The following is a 25216-nucleotide window of genomic DNA, read 5'->3' as shown; positions in this document are numbered from 1 at the left end:
TTTGTTCTTAAGTCGAATTAGTGTCTAAGTCGAAACTGTATATTTTATAATTGTAGTTCCAGACCAAAAAATTTTTTGTGACAATTGGAGTTCCGAAATTTTTTGCTGTAATGGGACCAAGGATTATCAATAAAGCCTCATTACAGACAGCTTATCATTGCAGCCTGGGACTATAGTAAAGCATCCAGAGAGCTTCACCAGAGGTCACAGTGGGCACAGGGGTCTGTCTTTAACTAGGAGTCGTCTGTAAGTCAGGTGTCCATAAGTAGGGGACCGCCAGCATATTGGGGCAGGGGCTGCAGGCTATATGCTACAGGGGGCTGGTAGGCTATATACTACAGGGGCTGGCAGGATATATACTACAAGGGGCTTGATGGCTATATACTGGGGGGGGCTGTGACCAATGCATTTCCCACCCTCAGCTTAAACTCAGGTCAATAGGTTTTTCCAGTTTTTTGTGTTAAAGTTATGGGTCTCGGCTTATACTCGAGCATATACGATATATATCAAATTCTGCAGCACTTTACAAATCATAGGGGACAGATACAAATACAATATTACATAACAGAGTACACAAACAGTCATATGTAAAAAAAAAAAAAGTGAGGGCTTAAACTATCCGTTTAGGTGCAAATTTTGGTGCAAACTGATACCAGTCTCCATCCTGGTGTATGTGATGTGACTTGTGATAGTATTTTGCAACTTTTTATGCAACTATCTCAAACAATCCCCATAGTATAAGACACTGCTAACAGATTTATCAAGGACCAAAGAAACTTTAATGAATCTGATGGCAGCGGAGCTTCAAAGAACTGTCTTAAGGAGCCGGTCTAATGATAAATTACCCCGAGTTAGTCTATTAAATTAAAGAAAGCACTGAAATACAGACTGTGGATCCCAATGATTGCAGACTGGTGATCTCTTAATATTACAGTGGCGTTCCATTGGGTTTTTATATTCATAGACTCAGAAGTAAGAGAGACATAACTCACATTGATAAATGCGGCAGGGAAAAGGGTATTGGGTTACTGATATCAGTTGTAGCTAGTTTATTTGGTTACCTGTACAAATGAATATAATGGAGCTATAATGGCATCAAACGCTTCCCAGTGTTCATAGCTAAATGCCAATTTGGAAAACTTCACAACAGCTTCTGCAGACACAGCATCCTTTTCTGAGACAGACAAAAGAGACAAAGCAATGCAGAACTCTAAATACATTTCCAGTACAATAGATAGCTCGGTTGCATTTCACAACTTGGTTATCAATATATCATCAGCCCCAGTGTGAATTGTATATGGCAGTAGGAACATTTAAACTCATTTTAGACAATGTAATGCTGCCTTTGGCTGTGTCTGGCATCTTGTGAATCTTCGAGGAGGCTTGGCGAACGTTTGTTTTTGAATGATTTATTTCCTTTTGCAGAACATTTATCTTATTGTACACGAATAAGTCATCAGTTATGTTATGTGCTCTTTAGTCTGCCTTGTCTGCTTCTCTGGTTACAGACTGAGATTATATATGAATAACAAAGGCAAAGAATTCTACAAGTAAAGAACAGATGCAGATTTGAATGTATTCTCCTAAGAATCATTATACTTTTCATTATGTAGGCAGCATTGGACCCTGTTTCTCAGTATATGGGCCCATCGCTTTCTAACAGGAAAGTTTCTAGCACAGGATCCCTTGAAAATGTCTAAGCACACAGATAATGGCAAAGACGCCAATCCCTAGTTTTCCATGTATCAAAGAAAATGAAAAGCAGTATTACAATGAATTTGTCAAAAATGTTCATACTGAAAGATGTATGTATTTTATTTGAAGGGGTTTTTTTAGCTTTTCTACTGTAAAAATAAGGAATGATATCCTAACTCTAACAGTATATATAGAAATACAGACACACAACCCAAAATACTAGCTAATATTCTTATAGCAATTTAAAAAACAACAAATCTCACCTTGCACTGCCAATTCTAGTAGAGAGGACTCTCTCAGCAGTTTGCACAGTTCACTTTGGACGGTACCTCCAATATTACGCTCTCCTTTGTTGCCTCCCCCTAAAGCAAATGATAGTACAGATCAAGACATACCTATTAGGAGTTGTTCACGCTACTAATAGGCAGTGACTATGTGACTATTAAAACATAAATCTTCTTCTGACTAGGGTGAGCAGGGCAGATTCTTCACATGATAAGCTTCTCCTATCTGCACGCTACAGTCTCTATAGCTCCTGCCCCTCCCCCCTGCATTCCAAAATGAGCTCACACAAAGACAATCAGACACTTCCTGCCGGCAAGCAGCAGTGTGAGAAGGCTTACTCTACCAGCTACAGATAAAATAAGATGTTTATAGCACAGCTGACTGTGTGTTATAACTGAGCTATAGCAGTGTTGAAGTTTGTCATTGTGGTTTATATCCATCTCATGGATCTCATCATCACTCATCTCTTATTTGTCTCATCATTCTTTTTCTGTGTCAGATACTACAGTAGTAGAATGTTCAGTTAAATGAAAGTGTAAATAAACCTGGACCCTAATAACTAAATCACTCTGACAGCACACAGCATCTCATGGAACAGAGCAATCATGAAGTGTCTGCTTAGAGAATCCCTACCCATACTCTGTATTCTTACACGTACCATCACTGAGCGATAGGAGCTAAAACAGTAATAAAAATGGGGTTAAAAATTATCTTTATTATGTAAACATCACTAGGGGATTAAAATAATAAACCAGGGGCACATATATCCAGGCAAGGTGACTATATTTGTTATCCATGGCCTCCTTCTTAATAAAATCAAATTATGTAATAATTTTAAAAGTTCATTTTAGAAGGAAGGAGGCCATGGAAAACAAGTACAAGAAGATTACCACAGTTACAGTGTCTGGATCTATGAGTAAGTGCTCCTGGTTTATCATAGTTAACCCCTAGGCGCACCACGACGTTATACTACGTCCCCGGGGCTAGATACTTAGCGCACCGGGACGTAGTATAACGTCCAGCTTCTGGGACCGGCTCACGAACGGAGCCGGTACCAGAAGCAGCGGCTGTCAGCTGTCTAGTACAGCTGACAGCCTGCGCTAACACCCGCGATCGGAGCCGGCTCCGATCGCGGGTGTTAACCCCTTACACGCCGCGGTCAAGCATGACCGCGGCGTGTAAGGGTGTTCCTGCTGTGGATCGGATCCCCCGTGCCGCTTACCGGGGGATCCGATCCTCTTCCGGGCAGCTCCGAGGACTGGCATGTGCCCCGGAGCTGCCCGGTCTCCATGGCAGCCAGATCCCTTCCGGGTCTGACTGCAAACTGTCTGAGCATGCGCAAGCTTGCTCAGACAGTTTACACTGCTCTACAATAAAATGGTATTGTAGAGCAGTGTATTGAACTTAAACCAGTGATCAGAGCATCACTGGTTTAAGTTCAAGTATGTATAAGTAAAAAAATGCAAAAACACTTAACACTACACATTATAATAAATAAAAAATAAATACATAAAATATAAGCCCCTAAAATGTCACTTTCCCATAAAAAACTTAATAAAGTATAAAAAACATAAAAACACAAAAAAACCCCGCATATTTGGTATTGCCGCGTCCGTAACAATCTGCATAATAAAACAGAATTGTTACTGGACCCGCACGGTAAACGCCGGAGGAAAAAAACGCAAAAAACGTTCCGAAAAAAGATAATTTTTAATTAATACCCTATAAAAAATGCTCTAAAAAGTGATTTAAAAAATTGTATGCACTCTAAAATAAGCCCACTAAAAAGAACAACTGTTCTCGCAAAAAATAAGCCCCTAACAAGATTTGTCAGCCAAAAAATAAAAAAGTTATGCATATAAAAAGATGGTGATGCTAAAATGAATAAGATTTTCTCCAAATTAGTTTTTATTCAGTACAATTGAATAAAATACACAAAACCCCCACATATTTGGTATCCCTGCGTCCGTAACAATCTGTATAATAAAACAGAATCGTTATTAGATCCGCAAAGTGAACCCCGTAAAAAACAACCTAAAAAAACTCTCTCTGAAAAAGATGATTTTTTATTAATGTCCTTCAAAAATGCTCTAAAAAAAGTGATTTAAAAAAGTTACGCAATCTAAAATAAGACCACTAAAAAGAGCAATCATTCTCGCATAAAATAAGCCCTTAAACAGATTTGTGAGGTGAAAAATAAAAAAGTTATACATATGAAAGACAGTGATGCTAAAATTAACAACAATTTTGCCAAATTACTTTTTATGCAATAAAAATGGGAAAAAAATAAAAAATCTATATAGATGAGGTCTTTTTGTAATCGTGGCGACCCATAGAATAAAAATAATATACTATTTTTATGGTATGGTAAACAGCCAAAAAAAAACCCCATAAAAATCTTCCTGAAAAGTGATGATTTTCATTTCCTCCACCAACAAAGAGTTAATAAAATCTCACCAATTAGCCTATAGATTCCCCCAAATTACGTACCAGAAAAGTGCATCTCATGTGGCAAAAGAAATAAGCCCCTATAGGTCCACAATAAAAAAAAGAAAAAAATTATAGCCTGTACAATGTGACATAGCAAATCTGATGTGGATGGCGCCTCCTTCCCTTCTATGCCTGGCCGTGCGCCCATACAGCAGGTTACCACCACATATGGGGTATCCGTGTACTCGGGAGAGATTGGGTAACAAACTTTGTGGAGCCTTTATTCATTTAATCCATTGTAAATGTTTAATTTTCCACCCAAAATGGGTGTATTGTGAAAAAATATTACAATTTGGAGATTGCACCTCCATTTTGTTTTAACCCCTATAAAACACGTAAAGCGTTAACAAACTTCTTAAAAGTGGTTTTTCATACATTGAGGTGTGTAGTTTCCACAATGGGGTAATTTACGAGTCTCACTATTATTTAGGCCTCTCAGTGACAATTAGAAGTTGAGCAGGTCCATCTAAATACGGGTTTTGGTGATTTTACAAAAAATGTGAAAAATGATACCTAAATTCTGAGCCTCAGAACATTCTAGTAAAATATGTGGAATCTTAAAAAACCATGCCAGCATAAAGCAAACACTTGGGAAATGTAAGTTATGAATTTATTTGGGAGCTATGACTATCTGCATCAAAAGTAGAGAATTTAGAACGTTAAAAATAAAGAATTTTTCCAAATTTTTGCCAAATTTTGTTTTTTTTCATAACTAAACACAAAAGATTTCATCCAAATTTTTAAACTAATTTGAAGTACAATGTGTCACGAGAAAACAATCTCAAAATCCCCTGGATATCTCATAGCGTTCCAAAACTATAACCACTTATAGTGACACAGGTCAGATTTGAAGAATGGGGCCGCGTCCTTAAGGCCAAAAGAGGCTGCGTCCCGTAGGGGTTAATTGTGATGGTAGATTTCAGTAAAAAAATGTGTTGTTGTTTAGGAACCTTAGTACTGGTAATTATTTACCTGAAATAATATCAATGCCCGCAAAAAAAAGTTCTGCAATCACATCATGTATTTCTGGTTCATCCGGCACTGGTGGTCCAGCCTGCAGCACTCTTCTATTGCTATCTGTCAGAGCTTCAAGAATAGCAAGAAACTGGGCTGCATTGTTTCCAAACATTTCTGCCAGCAGTCGCTCGGAATTAGTACGAGGCCATGGTAACTACGAATGAAACACAAAGTACTTCCTTAAAATTTTTCCTATGTTACCATTTAAAAAATGTTCACAGTAAAATACATTTGATCTAATTCGAACTCGCATAAAGTTATTTCAGAGGTAGTCTTTACCAGGCTACCAGCTATGCAAGAAACTGCAGAATGGCTCAATGTATTAAAACATGAAACCACTGATCCACTGATCATAACAGGACTTGTTACCCTCAAAAACGGCACTAGGAGCTGCTTACTAAAGTAAGCAGCTCCTAGTACTAAAACAGACGCAGCAGTGTTACACTGCTAGCGTTATTGGAAACCTCCGATAACGTTAGTAGACACTGCTGCGCTGTACACTACAAACGCAGGACAACTCTCAAAGCGGTCCCGTGTATTCATGAGGGGTTGCAGTCAGAGGCGCTGCCTCTTCCCCGGGGCGCCCCTCTCACTCCCTAGGCCAGCTGTGACTAAAACCCCCCTAAACCCGCCCCCTCATGAATAAGTGTAACACTGCTGCATCTGTTTTAGCACTAGGAGCTGCTTACTATAGTAAGCAGCTCCTAGTGCTATGTAGTGGACTGTATGTAATGAATCCATAGGCTGTGAGGGGGGCTTATATAAAATAACCATGAGAAGGTTATTTGGTATGATAAACTAGGGAATATTTTAGGGAACAGGAGACTGTTTAAGTCTACTAATTTTGAATGCTGCCAAGTGAGTTCTCTGCAAGGTGGCCTATTGAGACTCTGTCGCCCAGGGGTCTACTGAAACCTGGAGCCGACCCTGAACTGATGCCATTTCTGTTATTTTGCACAAAAAAAATAAAAGGTAAATTTGATAACATTTGAATATTTTACTTTCTACAATAAATCTGGTAAAAAAGTGGCCAAGATTTATCAATACTGAGGCCATCTGCACTATGTGCAGTTTGCCTCACTCCTATCCAGGTTGTGTCAGATTATTGAATACTAGAGCAGTCTTTAATTATCTGGCGCACCTTGCAATGCTCGTAAAGTGTGCACCATTTTAGTATACAGTATACAATTCTGTTGAGTCACATTAGTTAATGTGTTGCACACTCTGACTAAGCATTAACAAGCCCCTCTAGGTTTTTGTTGGACACAGTGCAGCCGCAACACAAAACTGGCACAAATACTTCTTAAATACATGTGCAAGTTCCAAAGACATTCTTTTCAGTGCAAAGTAGGACAGAAAACTGTCCCAGCCTGAATAATAAATTGCCCGACATCTCCAAGCCAACCTTTTCTGCATCTTTTAGATTATTTTTCAGCTTTGGACGAAGAATTCCTTTTGGTTTTCTTCTTGACTCAAATACTGTTCTCTTGAAGATCATGACCGCCATCTGAGAAGAAAAAATACAGTAAGTTCTATGAAATCAATTTACAGTACCGTATTTTTTCGGACTAAATCTTTGGGCGCCAATACGTTTAAAACCTGTGAATTACTTTAAATTGGCATTTGGCACTCTGTGATTTGCATCTTTTTCACTTCCTGTACATATAGGCCCACATTTACTGAAAACAGTGCAAAGTTTGCAGAGGGTGCAAGATTCGAGATTTATGTCTCCCGTTCTTCATGAATCCAGTTCCCCCTGCACTGCTCCGACAGAGTGCACCATTTTTTTGGTCCACCTTTCACATGGGCTGCGCAACACACTTCTGTCAGACTTTGCATGATAAATGTGTTGCCCGGTCTAACTGAGCACAGGAACGCACATATCAGTGCAGAAATTTTTTCTCTCATGATGAATAGTGCAACCTGCACTACGAACTGGTGCAAGCACCTTAGTAAATGTGGGCCACAGGGTGCACTTGCTATTTAATTTTTTTTTTTATAAATCAGGCTTCCTCCCTCCTTTCCAATTAATGTGCTAAAGTCAGACTAGTCAGACTACTGTAATCCATCCACCCAGCATAGAAAGACTGCAGTGGAGGAGGAGAATCCATGATAGAGAGAATCAAGGAAACAAATGGTGATGGTGCTATAGTTAGCAGTAAGTGTTCTGTCTTAACAATACTGTCCAGTATTTTTTAATTATTGCTGGAAAACTGCTAAAATGTACTGTAATCTGCAGCAGAACATTGGTGTCTTCCTGCTTCCCTCTCAGTTAGCTGCTCATCCTTATCCCCATCCACTATCCAGAGAATTCTATGTTCTGATCTGGTAACGAGTCAACACAAAAGACAGATTTAAGCAGTGAAGGAGGATCCTCCCCACTCCTGACATGTATGTTATTAATTCTCCATTAAATATCAATTATGGGGCATTTCTTATAACTCTATGTAGTCACATGTGATATGAAAGGTAACTGGTAAAATCCAATATCATTTCTAGAAGGATGATACATGTATTTAGGAGTGGGGCGGGGGACAAAGTAAAGAAAAAAACATTCCAGTTTCCTATATATTTGTACCATTTATGATAATGAAAAAGATTGTCCATCTATAATGCAGTGTGCAGCGATTCACTAAGATCGTGCGCCAGAAATCATGAATGTGTCGCTTCCCCACAAATGCATACCACCCAACATTTCTGGAAGGGAAGAAGGGACAAAATGGCGAGTGCTACGTGTGCCGCAGTGATCCCCCTTAGCCACACCTTCAATCACTCACTGGCCACGCCCCAAATTTTTACCATATTATAATAATAAAAAACATCTTCTCAATAATATAAAAAAACTTTTAGCCAGGTTGGGATTTAAACCTAGAACCTGCACAGTCCATGTGCCATAATGCCAGAGAGCCTCTATCCACTAGGCTACAAGCTAAGTGGTTAGTAATGAGATGAGTTTTGGTAACTAAGAGCTGGTACCTGCTACTGTTAAACTGTGACACAGACTTAATGCTCTCATATATAGAGTGGGATCTTCTCAGAGATTATTATTGTAATTATTGAGACAATTATTATTATTATTATTATTATTATATTATAATCCCTCTCAGAGGGATGATCACTGAGCTCATAGCTTAGTGGATAGAGTCTCTGTGTCTCTATAGCAGTTGGAATCCAGAGGGTCTGGGCTAGGCAAAAATTTATTTAATTGAACCTTGTGTCTGGGGAAGCCCTAGGTAGACACCATATATCGACAGATGTTGATGTCTCCCTGATGACGTGGCCCCTGCTCTCCGATATATCCCGACACATCTTTCAAAAGGTTTCCCTGCCTGATGTCTGTTGAAGCCATTCAGTATCGTAATTTCAGGCTTTGAAAGTATTTACTAGGCGGGACACAGAGCCGGGACAACCCCAGCCAGTGCGGGACCTTGAGGGAATATCTGTGACAATCTCCCAGCTGGCGGTGACAGTGGGGCAGAGGCGAAAAACCAGGACTGTCCCGCTGAATCTGGAACGGTTGGGGCTATGCGCAAATGTCCAACAGAGTTCACCATCTTTTTTGTGGTGCATCTTTAACATAGGCGTGCAACACATTTTCAAAGTTAAGTACAGCGCTCAGAATCAGTCAGACCGTCCGACGACACGCCTCCTAATTTGTGCCGCATGGAAGCCAGTGCAACTGCACCACAAAGGGGTCGCGTGTGCCACAATCCCAGCGCACACACTTCTTAAATACCTGTGCAAGCCGTTTTAGCCATGAAGAACGTGAACAGTCCGACAAAAGTGTAGCGTGTGACCCTTAGTAAATGAGCCCAATTGTTGTTATATTGCTAGAACTGCTATGACTCCCTTGTATCAGTAATGTTAGGAAAAAATTACACTGCTCTGATCCCTGACAGATGCAATAAACTTTTCCATGAGACAACCACTTTAAGTGACTGATGTTTGCGTGAAAAGACAACAGTGCAACATACATGTGTCTTATAAGGCAGATACATGTGTCTTATTATATTGGCATTGCCGTATGATTATACACAGCAATATATATTGACATTGTTGTGAAATATTGCCATCATTCTACATGGATTTTGTGAAATAAACATGATAATGTCATGTTATTACAGTGATTAGATAGTAAACAGAAGGCTGACAAAGGGCCTTTTTTCAACAGAAGTGTCTGTTTCACATAGGTAAAATACACCTCCTTTTTAAGTCTGTTTATTAATAACAAGGGTGATACTTTGGCCTCAATAATTGCCCCGTGTGGCGTGAAGGGGCATGAAGGGGGGGCACAGGCGTCTGGGAGTGGGCCGGCAACTTTTCACATGTGTGCAGCCGCCTGCCGAGATACATCAAGAGGCTGAAGCCTCTTGATGTATCGCGCTACGAAAATGCTGCAAAAATTTTCGTTAAAATGCGAACGATGATAAATATGCCCCATAACGTTCATGCATGTTTCTTTTCAGGGGTCTGAATGGAGAGAATACCTATTTATCCGTATCCGTATGGCGGCTGCAGTGCTGGCCAAAACTACGCCAGGCTCAAACTGGTATAGATTTGCATAAAAAACGCTGAATGATCGCAGGCTTTAGAGAGTGCACAGGCCATGGGGAAGGAACACCCCGCACTGGCCCACTCAGCAGGCATGCCCCCTACATGCACCCTCCACGTGCACATGGCATGGAGGTGGTATAGTCACAAGAATAAAGCAGGGATCTTAAAATAAGAATATATGAAAATTAATTCACCTGATAACGTTTTGCTATATAATTTGGTTTCAATTCCATCATGATGTTTGAATAGAAGATAGAAGTGTAGCTTTTTAGTTTAAAAAATTTAAAGAAGCTGTAGGGTCCAAAATGCAACACAAATCAATGGGGCACATTTACTTACCTGGTCCCTGCGCGAACCCCTATCCGGAATGTCCGACAAGGATTAAGTCTGCCGCAATTCACTACGAGCGTGCACCCGATATCCCGCATGTGTCGCTTCCCCGATCAGTTCCGCCGGAGTTCACCTTCTTTTTCCTGGTGCATGTAAGTGCTTGGCTTCCGACACAATTTTAAATGTTAAATCCCGCGAATGTCCAAATCCGTTTGATCGTTCGACGGCTGCCTCCCGATTTGTGTTGCGTGAAAGCTGACGCGATTGCGACACAATCCGATGGCATACGACACAATCCCCGGCGTGATCCCCGAAAAGTCGGGAAACCAGGCGAAAATGCGGCCGCAGGACCCTTAGTAAATGAGCCCCAATGTGACTAATCATTGAGGCACATTTACTTACCCGGTCAATGCGCGATCCTCGATCCGGACTGTCCGACGAGGATGAACTCTGCCGCGATTCATGAAGATCGTGGGCCCGATATCCTGCATGTGTCACTTCCCCAATCAGGTCCGCCGGAGTTTACCTTCTTCTTCTCGGTGCATGTAAGTGCTTGGCTTGCGACACAATTTTCAAGTTAAAGCCCGCAGTTTGTCCGAATCCGTTGGATCGTCCGACGACCCGTCCCCCCGATTTGTGTCACATGAAAGCCGACGCGATTGCGCCAAAATCTGATTGCGTGCGCCAAAAACCCCTTTTAAATCCCTGTCCCGGTGGCGCAAAACGGTCCGCGGGGACCTTAGTAAATGAGACCCATTATGTGCTTTGGAAGCAAGTATAGGAGGAAGTAAGCTAATCATTGCTATTCAAAAAATCTCCACAAATGAAGTCTGCCTATAAAATTCTATAACATACTCATTATGCAGATGACATAGTGCGCACACTATTAAATGGCACACCAATCTCCCACCATTAAAAGTCTACTTTGATAATGACATTGGTCTCCTTATTCACATGAAAAGATAATGGGGGAATTCATCATTATAATTTGTCTTTGACATGTCTCTGTTCAATTCCATTTTTGTTTAATCTGAATTCATCAAGTTAGTCTATGTATGTTGTTCTATTTGTTTTTTAGGGGCTTATTTACTAAGGGTCACGGATGACATTTCTTCAGTTTGTTCGCTGTTTTCGGGATTTGCGCAGCTTTGACAGGTATTTAACAGGGGTTTGCGCTGGGATTGTGTCGCACACAATCGGATTGTGGCGCAGCTGCACTGGTTTTCATGCGACAGAAATCAGTGGGCGTGCTGCAGGATGATCCAACTGATTCGGACTGAGCGCAGGATCAGCGCAAGTTTAAAATTGTGTCGCAAGACAATACAATTACATGCACTAGTAAGAAGAATGTGAACTCCGGTGGACCTGAGCAGGGGAAGCGACACATGCAGGATATTGGACACACGATCTTAGTAAATCTTAGTGAATTGTCGGACAATGCACTTTCTATGAACTCCTCGGACAGGTAAATAAATGTGCCGCATATTGTTCTTTTTTTGGCACACATGTCCCTTGATGTCCTGATGAATTTAGTAGTGTTTTTTCCCCTATTTCTAGCCAGGGGGTGACTGGAGTGATTTTGCGTCAAAACATGCTTCTAAACGAAAATGGCAAATCATGAATTCTGTTCAGTATTGTGAAAATCAGACTATTCAAATAATGATTTTGGAGCAAGCAGGGTCTATGTCAAAGTGACTTTCCACTGTCCTCTGTTCATTTGGTGCAAAGGAAAGTTGCAAAACAGAATTTTGTACCACAACTTCACCAAAACAACACCAAATATAGACAAAAAACCCAATGATAAATCCCCTCCAAATTTAGATTCATGTAAAAGAGAAAAAAGAGGTGAGGTTCTAAGTGTCACAGAGCCAAAGATAAAGGCCTCTTATCTGTCCCCCCACTCCAGATTCGTAGCCATCAGGCTGCAGGGAGAATTTGGACGATGCTGCACACAGGAGCAGCTGCACCACATAGATAATGTAATTATTGACTTTATGGGGCAGATTTGCTTACCCGGTCCATTTGCAATCCAGCGGCGCGTTCTGTGTGGAGGATTCGGGTTCTGCCGGGATTCACTAAGGTAGTTCCCCTGACGTCCACCAGGTTTTTTTTTTTTTAGTGCGGCGGTTTTTCCGAATCCGTCGGGTTTCCGAATGGCCACGCCCCCGATTTCCGTCACGTGCACGCCGGCATCGATGCGCCACAATCCGATCGCGTGCGCCAAAATCCCAGGGCAATACAGGGAAAATCGGCGCAAAACGGAAAAATTAGCTTAGCCCGCCGGAAAAAACGTGATTCGGGCCCTTAGTAAATGACCCCCTATATGTTATTAAATTTTGCTAAGGGATAATATCAACTAATGTTCATGTTTTTAACCCTCTCCTATCCAGAAGAATCTAAGAACACACTTGCTCTCTGATTACCTTTTATTTTGTGATCGTTAGCCATACGATGAACAGTCGCCTTCGCCTAATGTGGCTAGATATTAACACCACGACCCAGAACATGTCCATAAAGTTATATTTAAAACCAAAAACACACACATGTTCCGGAATAAAGTTTTTATTTCACACCATCCTCAATTATTTATACCTATGTAATGACATTCTCACTCAAATTCTTATGAACCATGGTGGGTTCTGTTATTATGCAGCTAATACAATGGCGCACAGCTAAAAGTGACTTTTGGGGCCACACTTTTAGTTTTGCCTAGGGCCCCACTTTGTCTAAAACCGGCCCTGCACACAGGGACCTCAGGACCCCAATTCTCATGCTCCCAGAAGTCAGACCTTTAACAATCAGTAATTTATCTCCAAGGTTTTTGATGGCTAGTAATGCTTTATTCCACTGGCACAACCAAGCCTCCCGATTCCATATTTTACTGTGCAGTATAAAGAATATATGGTGGAATGTTTTCTATGAGCCCATTCTCCACACACTGTGTCCAATATATGTGTATTTATTAGTAACTAGGCAGCTGTAACATACACTGAACTGCATTTGATCATGCTTCTGTAGCACTATATCACTTCAAGATCCCTGTAATCCATGTGTAAGTAACCCCACAGGCAATATTACATGTCTTTTTTCCATGACATGTGTGTCTGTGAATATCTTATTGAGCTTGTAACTCATGCCAGGCATCTACAATCACTTCACTTCTTAAACAGGCAAAATGTTTGTTTACCTTCAGAGTGGACTCTTTAAAAGCTTTCTTTGTCTCTTCGTTGTAGGAGGAATCGCTCATATTTTCAAGCTGGCTAAGCTCGCTGATCTTACCAAGAGCACGGCGAGCAAATACCTATGAAGACACACAGATATCAAATATGAGATGTCTCAATAACCTTGTCTTTAATATGGTGAAACAAGAGGTCAGTAAACAAAACTATTAATTCTAGAATAATCCTATGTGAATAAGGAAGGTCACAAGCCAAGTTTGATGTTGGAAAATATTTAAGTAGAAAATTAATATTCATTTTGGAAGTTAATGTATTCAATAAATATCAAAAAAGTTAAAAAGACAACTTAGCTTTGATGTGAAATTGTTACAAATAACATTGCTTTGCGCCTTATATATCATTTATATATGTTAATGGGTGACATACAGTGACATTCCTACTGGTATGTTGTCACCAAACATTATGGAAAATATTTGGAAAAGCTCAGGTGATGGTGACAAGTAAAAATTTAGATAATTTTTCTTTCATGACCTAGTGTGGAGGCATCATCCAGCTTTGAACTTTGAAGCAAGATGTAAATTTGTTGTATTAAAGAGGCGGAGAGTTTAGCACTGAAGTCGAGCTCTCCCCATATCACAAAGCCCCCCCCTTTGTTGTAATTGAAACCCCAGCCACCAGGGACATCAGTAACTGGCTCTCTGGAAGTCTGGTGCATTATTTCAATCACAGCAGAAGTGGTTTCCCTGAGGTGGGGAGAGCTTGACTTCAGTGATAAACTCTCTTCCAAATTAAATCTAATTACAAAGTTGTTTTTATGGATGATGCCACCAAGCTGGGCTATTAAGGAAATTAACCCCTAGGGGACTCAGCCTATTTTGGCCTTAAGGACGCGGCCCCATTTTTCAAATCTGCCCTGTGTCACTATAAGTGGTTATAGCTTTGGAACGCTATGAGATATCCAGGGGATTTTGAGATTGTTTTCTCGTGACACATTGTACTTCAAATTAGTTTAAAAATTTGGATGAAATCTTTTGCATTTAGTTATGAAAAATAACAAAATTTGGCAAAAATTTGGAAAAATTCTTTATTTTCAACGTTCTAAATTCTCTACTTTTGATGCAGACAGTCATAGCACCCAAATAAATTCATAACCTACATTTCCCAAATGTCTGCTTTATGTTGCCATGGTTTTTTAAGATTCCACATATTTTACTAGAGTGTTAGAAGGCTCAGAATTTAGGTATCATTTTTCACATTTTTTGCAAAATCCCCAAAACCTGTATTTAGATGGACCTGCTCAACTTCTAATTGACACTGAGAGGCCTAAATAATAGCGAGACTCATAAATGACCCCATTATAGAAACTACACCCCTCAATGTACGAAAAACCACTTTTAAGAAGTTTGTTAACCCTTTAAGTGTTTTATAGGGGTTAAAACAAAATGGAGGTGCAGTCTGCAAATTGTAATATTTTTTCACAATACACTCATTTTGGGTGGAAAATTAAACATTTACAATGGATTAAATGAAAAAAGGCTCCACAAAGTTTGTTACCCAATCTCTCCCGAGTACACGGATACCCCATATGTGGTGGTAACCTGCTGTATGGGCGCACGGCCGGGCATAGAAGGGAAGGAGGCGCCATCCAGATCAGATTTGCTATGTCACATTGTACAGGCTATAATTTTTTTCTTTTTTTATCGTGGACCTATAGGGGCTTATTTCTTTTGCCACATGAGATGCACTTTTCTGGTACGTAATTTGGGGGAATCTATAGGCTAATTGGTGAGATTTTATTAACTCTTTGTTGGTGGAGGAAATGAAAATCATCACTTTTTAGGAAGATTTTTATGGGGTTTTTTTTTGGCCGTTTACCATACCATAAAAATAGTATATTATTTTTATTCTATGGGTCGCCACAATTACGAAAAGACCTCATTTATATAGATTTTTAATTTTTTCCCATTTTTACTGAATAAAAAGTAATTTGGCAAAAATATTAATTTTAGCATCACCTTCTTTCATATGCATAACTTTTTGTATTTTTCGCCTCACAAATCTGTTTAAGGGCTTATTTTTTGCGAGAAGGATTGTTCTTTTTAGTGGTCTTATTTTAGAGTGCATAACATTTTTTAAATTACTTTTTAGAGCATTTTTTATAGGGTATTAATTGAAAATTATCTTTTTTTTGGGGGGGGGGGGTTTGGGTTTTTTTTTTACGGGGTTCACTTTGCGAATCTAATAACGATTCTGTTTTATTATACAGATTGTTACGGACGCAGGGATACCAAATATGTGGGGGTTTCGTGTATTTTATTCCATTGTACTGAATAAAAACCAATTTGGAGAAAATCTTGTTCATTTTAGCATCACCATCTTTTCATATGCATAACTTTTTTATTTTTTGGCTAACAAATCTAGTTAGGGGCTTATTTTTTGCGAGAAGAGTTGTTCTTTTTAGTGGGCTTATTTTGGAGTGCATAACATTTTTTAAATCACTTTTTAGAGCATTTTTTATAGGGTATTAATTAAAAATGATCTTTTTTCGGAACGTTTTTGCGGTTTTTTTTCTACGGCGTGTACTGTGCGGGTCCAGTAATGATTCTGTTTTATTATACAGATTATTACGGACGCGGCAATACCAAATATGCAGGGTTTTTTTGTGTTTTTGTGGTTTTTTATACTTTATTAAGTGTTTTTATAGGAAAGTGACATTTTAGGGGCTTATATTTTAATGTATTTTTTATTTATTCTAATGTATTAACTTTAGTGTTTTTGACTTTTTTTTACTTAAACATACTTGAACTTGAACCAGTGATGCTCTGATCACTGGTTTAAGTTCAATACACTGCTCTACAATGCTATTTTATTGTAGAGCAGTGTAAACTGTCTGAGCTTGCTTGCGCATGCTCAGACAGTTTGCAGTCAGACCCGGAAGGGGTCTGGCTGCCATGGAGACCGGGCAGCTCCGGGGCACATGCCAGTCCTCGGAGCTGCCCTGAAGTGGATCGGATCCCCCGGTAAGCGGCACTGGGGATCCGATCCACAGCGCAAACACCCTTACACGCCGCGGTCATGCTTGACCGCGGCGTGTAAGGGGTTAACACCCGCGATCGGAGTCGGCTCCAATCGCGGGTGTTAGCGCAGGCTGTCAGCTGTGATAGACAGCTGACAGCCGCTGCTTCTGGTGCCGGCTCCGTTCGTGAGCCGGTGCCAGAAGCAGGACGTTATAGAACGTCCCCGTGCGCTAAGTATCTAGCCCCGGGGACGTACTATAACGTCCTGGTGCGCCTAGGGGTTAAAGATCTGAAAGGTGTTAAGCTATTTAATAACATACTGCCAATGGTTTATTAAGTCCATTTCTGCTGACAGATTCATTTTAAATGCCTTGTGCCACATTTGTCGAGATAATTTTAGCTTTCTATGCCAGATTTATCAATCAGTATTAGACACTTTGATAAACCTAATGCAGCATAAAACTGTCTAGTCCCGGGGTCACCAAACTAAGGCCCAAGGACTGTTTCTATCTGACCCCCGTCGCATCATGCGCCAATGATAAGGCTTCCTGCTGGGGCCCCCGGCGGGCCGCGGCCTTTGGCAGTTGGGCAGGGGCCTCCGTCCATCCGGACAGGAAGATCCTCCCCGTCACTGTATAGTGCTCAATGAGCCATAATGAGCACTATTACTGCAGGTGGAGCGATGTAGCCGGAAGACAACCCCGGCGTACATCGCTCTTTGAACCTGGATGCGCGGCTGGGTGATGACGTCATCACGGGGCCACGCACTCCTTTCTGTCCAGCAGCGGCAAGACCAAAGGACACTGCCAGAGGTAAGTACAGGATTTTTTTTTTACTGCAGTAAAACAATTTTGGCGTCCAGGGGGCCCAATATGTAAAATAATTCATTTCAGCATATGAAATAATTAATGGTGGTGGGAGGGGCATATGAAATAATTAATTATGAGGGGCAGTCTAGTAATTAATGGGGGGAGCAGCATATTCAATAAATAATGGAGAGGGGTCCCAGTATATTTAATAATTAATTGACCCAATTAATTCATTGGGCCAATATATAAAATAGTTCACAAGGGGGTGCAGTATATTTAATAATTAAATGAGGGGGGGGGCCAGTGTATTACGGATGTGGTCACATGCACCGCTAGCGCTGTGCTTTCAAGCGCAGCAGTAGCCAGGGGGCCGTGCCTGGGTAAGCCTGAGGTAAATGTGTAATTCCACCAATATGGGCACTGGTAAGCCTGCACTGATGGGCAGTGCAGTCTGTATGTCTCTATGTGGGCAAAATTATTATATTGGGGTTTTTTAGCGCTGTATAAATTGGTATTTTAATAATAGTAATTTGGAATCCCTAGGAAGCAATGATGTCAAGAAAGAGAAAAATTGACTCGGAGTGTAGGATATTCAAAGAGTAGTGAACTTGCGATTACTTTTTCATACAGCACGAGGAAATAGCTGTGTGTTTGATATGCCAGGATATAGTGTCTGTGTTCAAAGAATACAATTTGCGTCGACACAATCAAACTCAACATAAAGATTGTTTTGTTGGAGATGTGAGAAAAGATAAAATATTAAAACTGAAAAATACATTGGCAACTCAGCAAAATACTTTTGTCAAGCAGAAGCAACTAAACATTTCTTCACTGCAAGCAAGTTTTCAAGTTGCCAAGCGAATAGCATGAACGATTTGTGGAGGGAGAATTTGTTAAAGAATGCTTTTTTTTCAAGTTGCCAAAGAGATGTGTCCAGAGAAGGTTGATTTATTTAGTACAGTGAGTCTTTCAGGATCTACAATTACACAAAGGATTGAAGAAATGGGAGACAATTTGTATCAGCATTTACAAAACTCCGCAAGAAAACTTTCCTATTTTTCCTTGGCACTCGACGAAAGCAATGACCGTGATTCTGCGCAACTGCTAATTTTTATTTGTGGGTCGAATGACTGTTTTGAAGTCACAGAAGAACTTGCTGCACTGCAAAGCATCAAAGGAACAACTACAGAAGAGGATATCTATGAAAAGGTTTGCCAAACTGTGAACGATTTGAAGCTGGACTGGGCTAAACTAGACAGTGTGACAACTGATGATGCTCCATGGTGGGGTCTAAGAAAGGAGTAATTGCTCGCATTAACCAAGAGATGGACAAACATAACCGTTCTCATCCAATAGCAATACACTGCCTCATCCACCAACAAGCACTGTGTAGTAAATCACTGAAGTGGGACTCTTATGAAAATTGTGGTATCTTGTGTTAAAGGGGTATTCTCGTCTCAGCATTCACATTCAATTTCATTAATCTGCCATATATGTACATTTCTTCAATTAGATGTTATTATAAGAAAATGTACCTGGTTGAAGATAATTTCTCATAAATGTAATCATATGGTCCCTTAGAAACAAGACTGGGCCACTTAGACTCCGCTACCGAGTTGCGGCTAGTACCATCATCCCCTGCGGTGGTCCAGGGAGTCCACAGACTCTAGCGCCAAGAGACCCTCCCACACCCCCGTGTGTGACAGTAAGATCTGGCCATGGACTCCGCTAAGGTCATGTATCTTGCTAAAGCCCTGGTATGTGCCAAGGACCCACTCCAGCTACTGGCTGACCTTCCCAGCACTTTCGCCCAGCAGTCTCAAGAGATTGCTGTCCGAAAAGAACTTCTAGACAAACTCACTGCCACCTGCGCAGAGGTCGCACTAAGATTTTTACAGAAGGGTAATAATACTCCTCCTCCTATTTTTGGGGAGTATTTTTAGCCGAGGAGGAGTATTAAATTTTTTGTAATAAAAATATAAAACTTCTAGCTGTATATAATGTTAACAGACACTATTTATACATGAAAATCATCTTCACCGCGCGCTCACCACACACACACACAGAGCAGCACGCTCACTAAACACGCACACACACATACACAGAGTGTGCGTGCTCACTAAACACGCACACACACATACACAGAGCAGCACGCTCACCACACACATACACAGAGCAGCACGCTCACCACACACACACAGAGCAGCACGCTCACCAGACACGCACACATGTGTGTGCGTGCTCACTAAACAGAGCAGCACGCTCACCAGAAACGCACACATGTGTGTGTGCGTGCTCACTAAACACGCACACACACATACACAGAGCAGCACGCTCACCACACACATACACAGAGCAGCACGCTCACCACACACACACAGAGCAGCACGCTCACCAGACACACACACTACACAGAGCAGCACGCTCACCACACACTACACAGAGCAGCACGCTCACCACACGCACACACAGAGCAGCACGCTCACCACACGCACACACAGAGCAGCACGCTCACCACACACACACAGAGCAGCACGCTCACCACACACACAGAGCAGCACGCTCACCACACACACACAGAGCAGCACGCTCACCACACACACACACAGAGCAGCACGCTCACCACACACACAGAGCAGCACGCTCACCACACACACACACACAGAGCAGCACGCTCACCACACACACACACAGAGCAGCACGCTCACCACACACACACACAGAGCAGCACGCTCACCACACACACACACAAACACAGAGCAGCACGCTCACTACACACACACACAAACACAGAGCAGCACGCTCACTACACACAGCAGCACGCTCACTACACACACACAGCAGCACGCTCAATACACACACACAGCAGCACGCTCACTACACACACACAGCAGCACGCTCACTACACACACACAGCAGCACGCTCACTACACACACACACAAACAAAAAGCAGCACGCTCACTACACACACACAGCAGCACGCTCACTACACACACACAGCAGCACGCTCACTACACACACACAGCAGCACGCTCACTACACACACACAGCAGCACGCTCACTACACACACACAGCAGCACGCTCACTACACACACACACACAGAGCACGCTCACTACGCACACACAGAGCAGCACGCTCACTACACACACGCACACACACAGCAGCACGCTCACCACACACACACACACACACAGAGCACGCTCACTACACACACACACACAGAGCACACTCACCACACACACACACAGAGCACACTCACTACACAGAGTGCAGTGAGCGCGGTGCACTCCACAGGTGGGCCTCGCACTCACCTGGCACTGGTCTCCGGTCCTGCCGGGATCCCACAGCCGAGGAGCCGCAGCCCTGCTGTCCACGTGTCTCCCGGGGCCTGCGCTCCCACTCCGGGTCTCTCCGGAGCGCTGCTGACACAGAACACTGTGTCACGTGCCCCGCTGAGCGGCCCGGCGCGCGCTGCTATCCCACTACTAACATTTCCCTCTCTTGCAGCGCTCGCTGGGCCGCTCAGCCTGCGCGCTACAGGGAATAATTGCCATGGCAATTATTTTGGGGGGTAATTGCGCCTCATCACGCGTCTATGACGCGTGGTGAGGCGTTAATGCGACCTCTGCTCCCGCGACTCCTCCTCCTGTTTCTCCAGTCGACCCGCCATGTTTTCCGGCAGTAGAGTCTGGACCCGATTTTTTTATGCCTAACAAATTTCATGGCAACCCCAATTTTTGCAGGAGCTTTGTTTCCCACTGCTCTCTGCACATTAAACTGATGTCCTCCCAGTTCACCTCAGAACGCTCTAAACTGGCGTATGTTTTCTCTTTGCTCCCCAGAGAGGCACTGGCCTGGGCTACTCCTTTGTGGGATATAGCCCAGGCCTATACCACGTTTCTGGCAAAAATCCAGTCCAGGTTCGAACAACCTCAAGTCCGGCTTCCTTGCCTGCCCTGCTTGACCCCGGTGTTCACAGAGTCTTCAGCCTTCCCAGAGGCCGCTCCAGAGTCTCCAACCTTCCCAGAGGCCGCTCCAGAGTCTCCGGCCTTCCCAGAGGCCGCTCCAGAGTCTCTTGCCTTCCCAGAGGCTGCTCCAGAGTCCCTGGCCTTCCCAGAGGCCGCTCCAGTCTCCGGTCTTCCCAGAGACCACTCCAGAGTTTCCATCCCCAGACTCACCTCTCCCCGCTCCTGGTCCGGCTCTGGTCCCGGTCTTCCTTGGCCTGGCTCCCATCCAAGACTATCCCCGCACTCAAAGGCGCGCGCTGCGATACTTTATGATTTAAAGGGCCAGCGTCCCTCTAATTGGTGATGGCTAATCCGATGCGCCCTTATAGTCCGGCACCTCCCTTCACTCTCTGCCAGATCTTCAAGTCATTCCACCAAAGTGAAAGCATCCTGTGTTCCTCCTGTGCATTTCCAGATGCCTTCGTGTTTCCTGTGCGTTTCCAGATGCCTCAGTGTTTCCCGTGTTCCTGTGGCGTTCACGTGTTCCTGTGGTATTCCTGTGTTCCTGTGGTATTCCTGTATTCCTGTGGCGGTCCTGTGTTTTCCCGTGGCAGTCCTGTGTTCCCATGGCGGTCCTGTGTTCCCGTGGCGGTCCTGTGTTCCCGTGGCGGTCCTGTGTTCTTGTGGCGGTCCTGTGTTCTTGTGGCGGTCCTGTGTTCCTGTGGCAGTCCTGTATTCCTGTGGCAGTCCTGTATCCCAGTGGTCATCCTGAGGTCATGCCTTCCCAAGGTCCTACCTTCCCGAGGTCTTGCCTTCCCGAGGTCTTGCCTTCCTTGCCATTTATTTTATTTAGATGAAGAACAAATGCTTCGAGTAATGACTATAGTTAAAAAATGCAGTAGATGTCCTTTGAAGGCATTCTTAAAAAGTCACTACAGATACTTTTGGCAATAACATAATATTGTAGGAGAGGCAACAGAGATATTACCAAAGCTAAAAGAAAATATGCTTCAGGATTTTTATACAATACTGAAACTTCAGGAGAACTGACATATCCTCTTTAACAATAATTCTTTCATTTTATTAATAAAGCCATCATTCCCCATAAGAAATCTCCACTATTGAACTGAGGCCAAAAACACAACATCAGAGACTCTTCAAAGCTGTTTATCCTGATGTGTGTGACCACAAGATGTCATGTGCATTTCTCTGAAGCACATGATTTTCCTCTTATGCTACTCATCTAGAGAAGTTCAGTCTGAAGTGCAATAATATATAGTGGCAAGAGTCATGCACCTCTGTCACCTTAGACTAGAAGAATTTTAACCCTATCTTTCACTTCATCCAGGACTAACCTATTATCTTTAAGTTAGTTTGCAATAGGTATAGAGAAATCTAAGAATACATGAGATTACATGTTGGACTTTCAAAGCTTGGACACTGTAAAAAATATCTGTTATTTAATGAACTCAAATATAGATCAATTATTGCTCTTTTAATTGATTTTGCAAGGAAAAAATACATTTGTTTTTAAAAGCAAAAGAAAATTGTAACCTACCCTTGACATCCCCGGTAACACCTGCGGACGAAGTGGGCTCCGATCGCGGGTGTTTAACCCGTTAAATTCCGCGGTCAGCGCGACCGCTGCATTTAACTTGTCTTTGGGGGGGTCAGGGCCGGCACTATGGGTAATATCTCCGTTTTCCTGACACTTAGAAACACAATTTAGATTCATATAAAAGAGGAGACTCTTCTTTCATAGGAAAAAAGAAGTGAGGTTCTATGTGTCACAGAGCCAGAGGTATAGCCCCCTGAAGTGTAGCCCCCATCCTGATTCTTAGCCATCAGTCTACAGGGAGAATTTGCTGCACTCCGGAGCTGCTGCACCTCACAGATAATGGAAATATTCACTTTATATGTTACTGCATTTTGAGAAGGGATAATATCACCTAATATTCATGTTTTTAACCCTTCTCTATGCAGAACTATCTAAGAACACACTTTCTCTCTTATTGCCTTTTATTTCGTGATAGTTTTTTTTGCCGAAACTTGACTGATACAATGAACATTCGATCCTCTTTTCCTAATATCGCTATTATACATTAACCCCGCAACCCAGAACATGTCCATAAATCTATATGTAACAACAAAAACACACACATATTCTGGAATAAAGGTTTTATTTCTCACCATCCTCCATTACTTACACCTATGTTATGACGTTCTCACTCTCATTCTTATGACCCGCGGAGGGTTCTGTTATTGTGTGGCTAATACATTGGCGCACATCTAAAAGTGACTTTTATTATCTCATTAGCTTGGTTTAATGATGTATAGTTATTATTTGGGTTACCATTGTGTAAGGGAGCATACAATAATACATCTGTGTAAAGCTCAGTGCAATTTTCTGCAAAAATTGTTTGGTGTCCCCTGTGGATTTAATATTCCCTTTACTGTATATTTTGGTGAATATACACATGTGGGGTATGTATGATCTCCTCACATCTTTCCGTTTTAGGAAAGTATATTTTCATTTTATAAGTATTCTGGATTTGTACATATTTTAGAGGAAATTTTGAATGTTTATTGTCAAATGCATCGCTTGGTTGTCTGCTTTCAAAATTATATAGGTTTTATTTAGGCATCTTTACTTTTTATTCTGTTTTACTGCTATATTTTGCAGGTTGTGACTGTCTTACAATTTGTAGCTGAAAAGCAGATATCTAGTTATTACAGTTTTAGTGATATTATGCGGATTTATTTATGTGAACATATCAATATGGGACATTTGTGAACTCTACACATGTCCATCTATTACATTTAGTAGATGTAAAGGTAAATATTTTCTGTTTGGAGCACATTTTTTTGCCATCAAAGTCAACTTTTAAGTATCTTTTTGTAAAATGTTTCAGTTCAAATCAAAATGGCATGAAGGTGCCTATGTCTATAAACTCTTTAATGCAATTTTGAAAATGGGGCAAGTGTCTGCTTTCAGAAAATATGTGGTTTGTTGGATTTACTTTAATGTTTAAATGTCAAAATTGTAAAAATTGCTTTGGTAAAAAAAAAAAAAGAATTATGTCATCTTCTAGTTTACCTCTCCATGAACGCCAGCCTGGCAGTCAAAGTAGCACTGGCACACAGCAGTATACAATGTGGCTCTCCAGGTAAGGTAAGTGACAGATAAGAGGGGAACAGAAGACTCCATGCATACACTTGCCCAAAGCAGGAACTCAAGAGCCTGAAACAAAGATGGATGTAAGAAATTATTTTTTATCTGATAACATGACATTTATAGAGAATGAAGTGTTTTATACCTGACATGTTGATAAGGCATTGGCTGACAAACACTAAAGTAATAAGTTCAGCAATTACAACATTAATGTCAAACCGTGAAATTTATTATTTCATAAATGCTGATAAAGCTGAGCAAAGCAAACAGACTACTGTTTATTAGCATCATGTCTCATACCCTATTGTATCCACTAGAGGTCCTCATGAGACAAGTTATACAGTACAGTCCATGAAAAATCTCAGTGCTCCATATTAAATCACTTGCGCTTAAAATGAAGAGGGCTGTATGAAAAGTTTGGGCCCTGTCAGGATTCAGGATGCGTGTATCCTCTGGACCACCGCGGGAGGTGGCACTAGCCGACACGTGGGACCGGAATCTAAGTGGCACCTGGTCTTCACCAGAGCCCGCCGCAAAGTGGGATGGTCTTACTGCGGCAGGATACCACCAGGTCGTTCCACAGCTGCAACTAGCCCGCGGAGGCAGCCGAAGTCGAGGTACCTTTGCAGGAGAAAAACTTGTGGTAAGGTTCAGGCACAGGGTCAGGGCAGGCGGCAGAGATGCAAGGTCAAGTCCAATCCGGAGTCAGCAACAGGAG

General features: G+C 41.9%; 1 protein-coding gene across 3 annotated transcripts in view; it reads right to left on the bottom strand.

Moving 5' to 3' along the window:
• CFAP54 (cilia and flagella associated protein 54) overlaps window positions 1-25216 on the bottom strand; it is a 218521-nt gene that overhangs the window by 179391 nt on the left and 13914 nt on the right. For all 3 annotated transcript variants that reach the window (XM_072146463.1, XM_072146461.1, XM_072146462.1), the window contains exons 6-11: window positions 24424-24567; window positions 13559-13672; window positions 6893-6994; window positions 5443-5641; window positions 1959-2057; window positions 1062-1174 (exon numbers count right to left, since the gene is read on the bottom strand). In XM_072146463.1, coding sequence (XP_072002564.1) covers window positions 1062-1174; window positions 1959-2057; window positions 5443-5641; window positions 6893-6994; window positions 13559-13672; window positions 24424-24567 — 771 coding nt within the window. The remainder of the gene's footprint in view (window positions 1-1061; window positions 1175-1958; window positions 2058-5442; window positions 5642-6892; window positions 6995-13558; window positions 13673-24423; window positions 24568-25216) is intronic.

The sequence above is a fragment of the Engystomops pustulosus genome, chromosome 4 (assembly GCF_040894005.1).
Source record: "Engystomops pustulosus chromosome 4, aEngPut4.maternal, whole genome shotgun sequence".
NCBI classification, from domain to species: domain Eukaryota; kingdom Metazoa; phylum Chordata; class Amphibia; order Anura; family Leptodactylidae; genus Engystomops; species Engystomops pustulosus.
The sequence above is the reverse complement of the archived record's forward strand: the minus strand, read 5'-3'. Positions and strand labels throughout refer to the sequence as shown.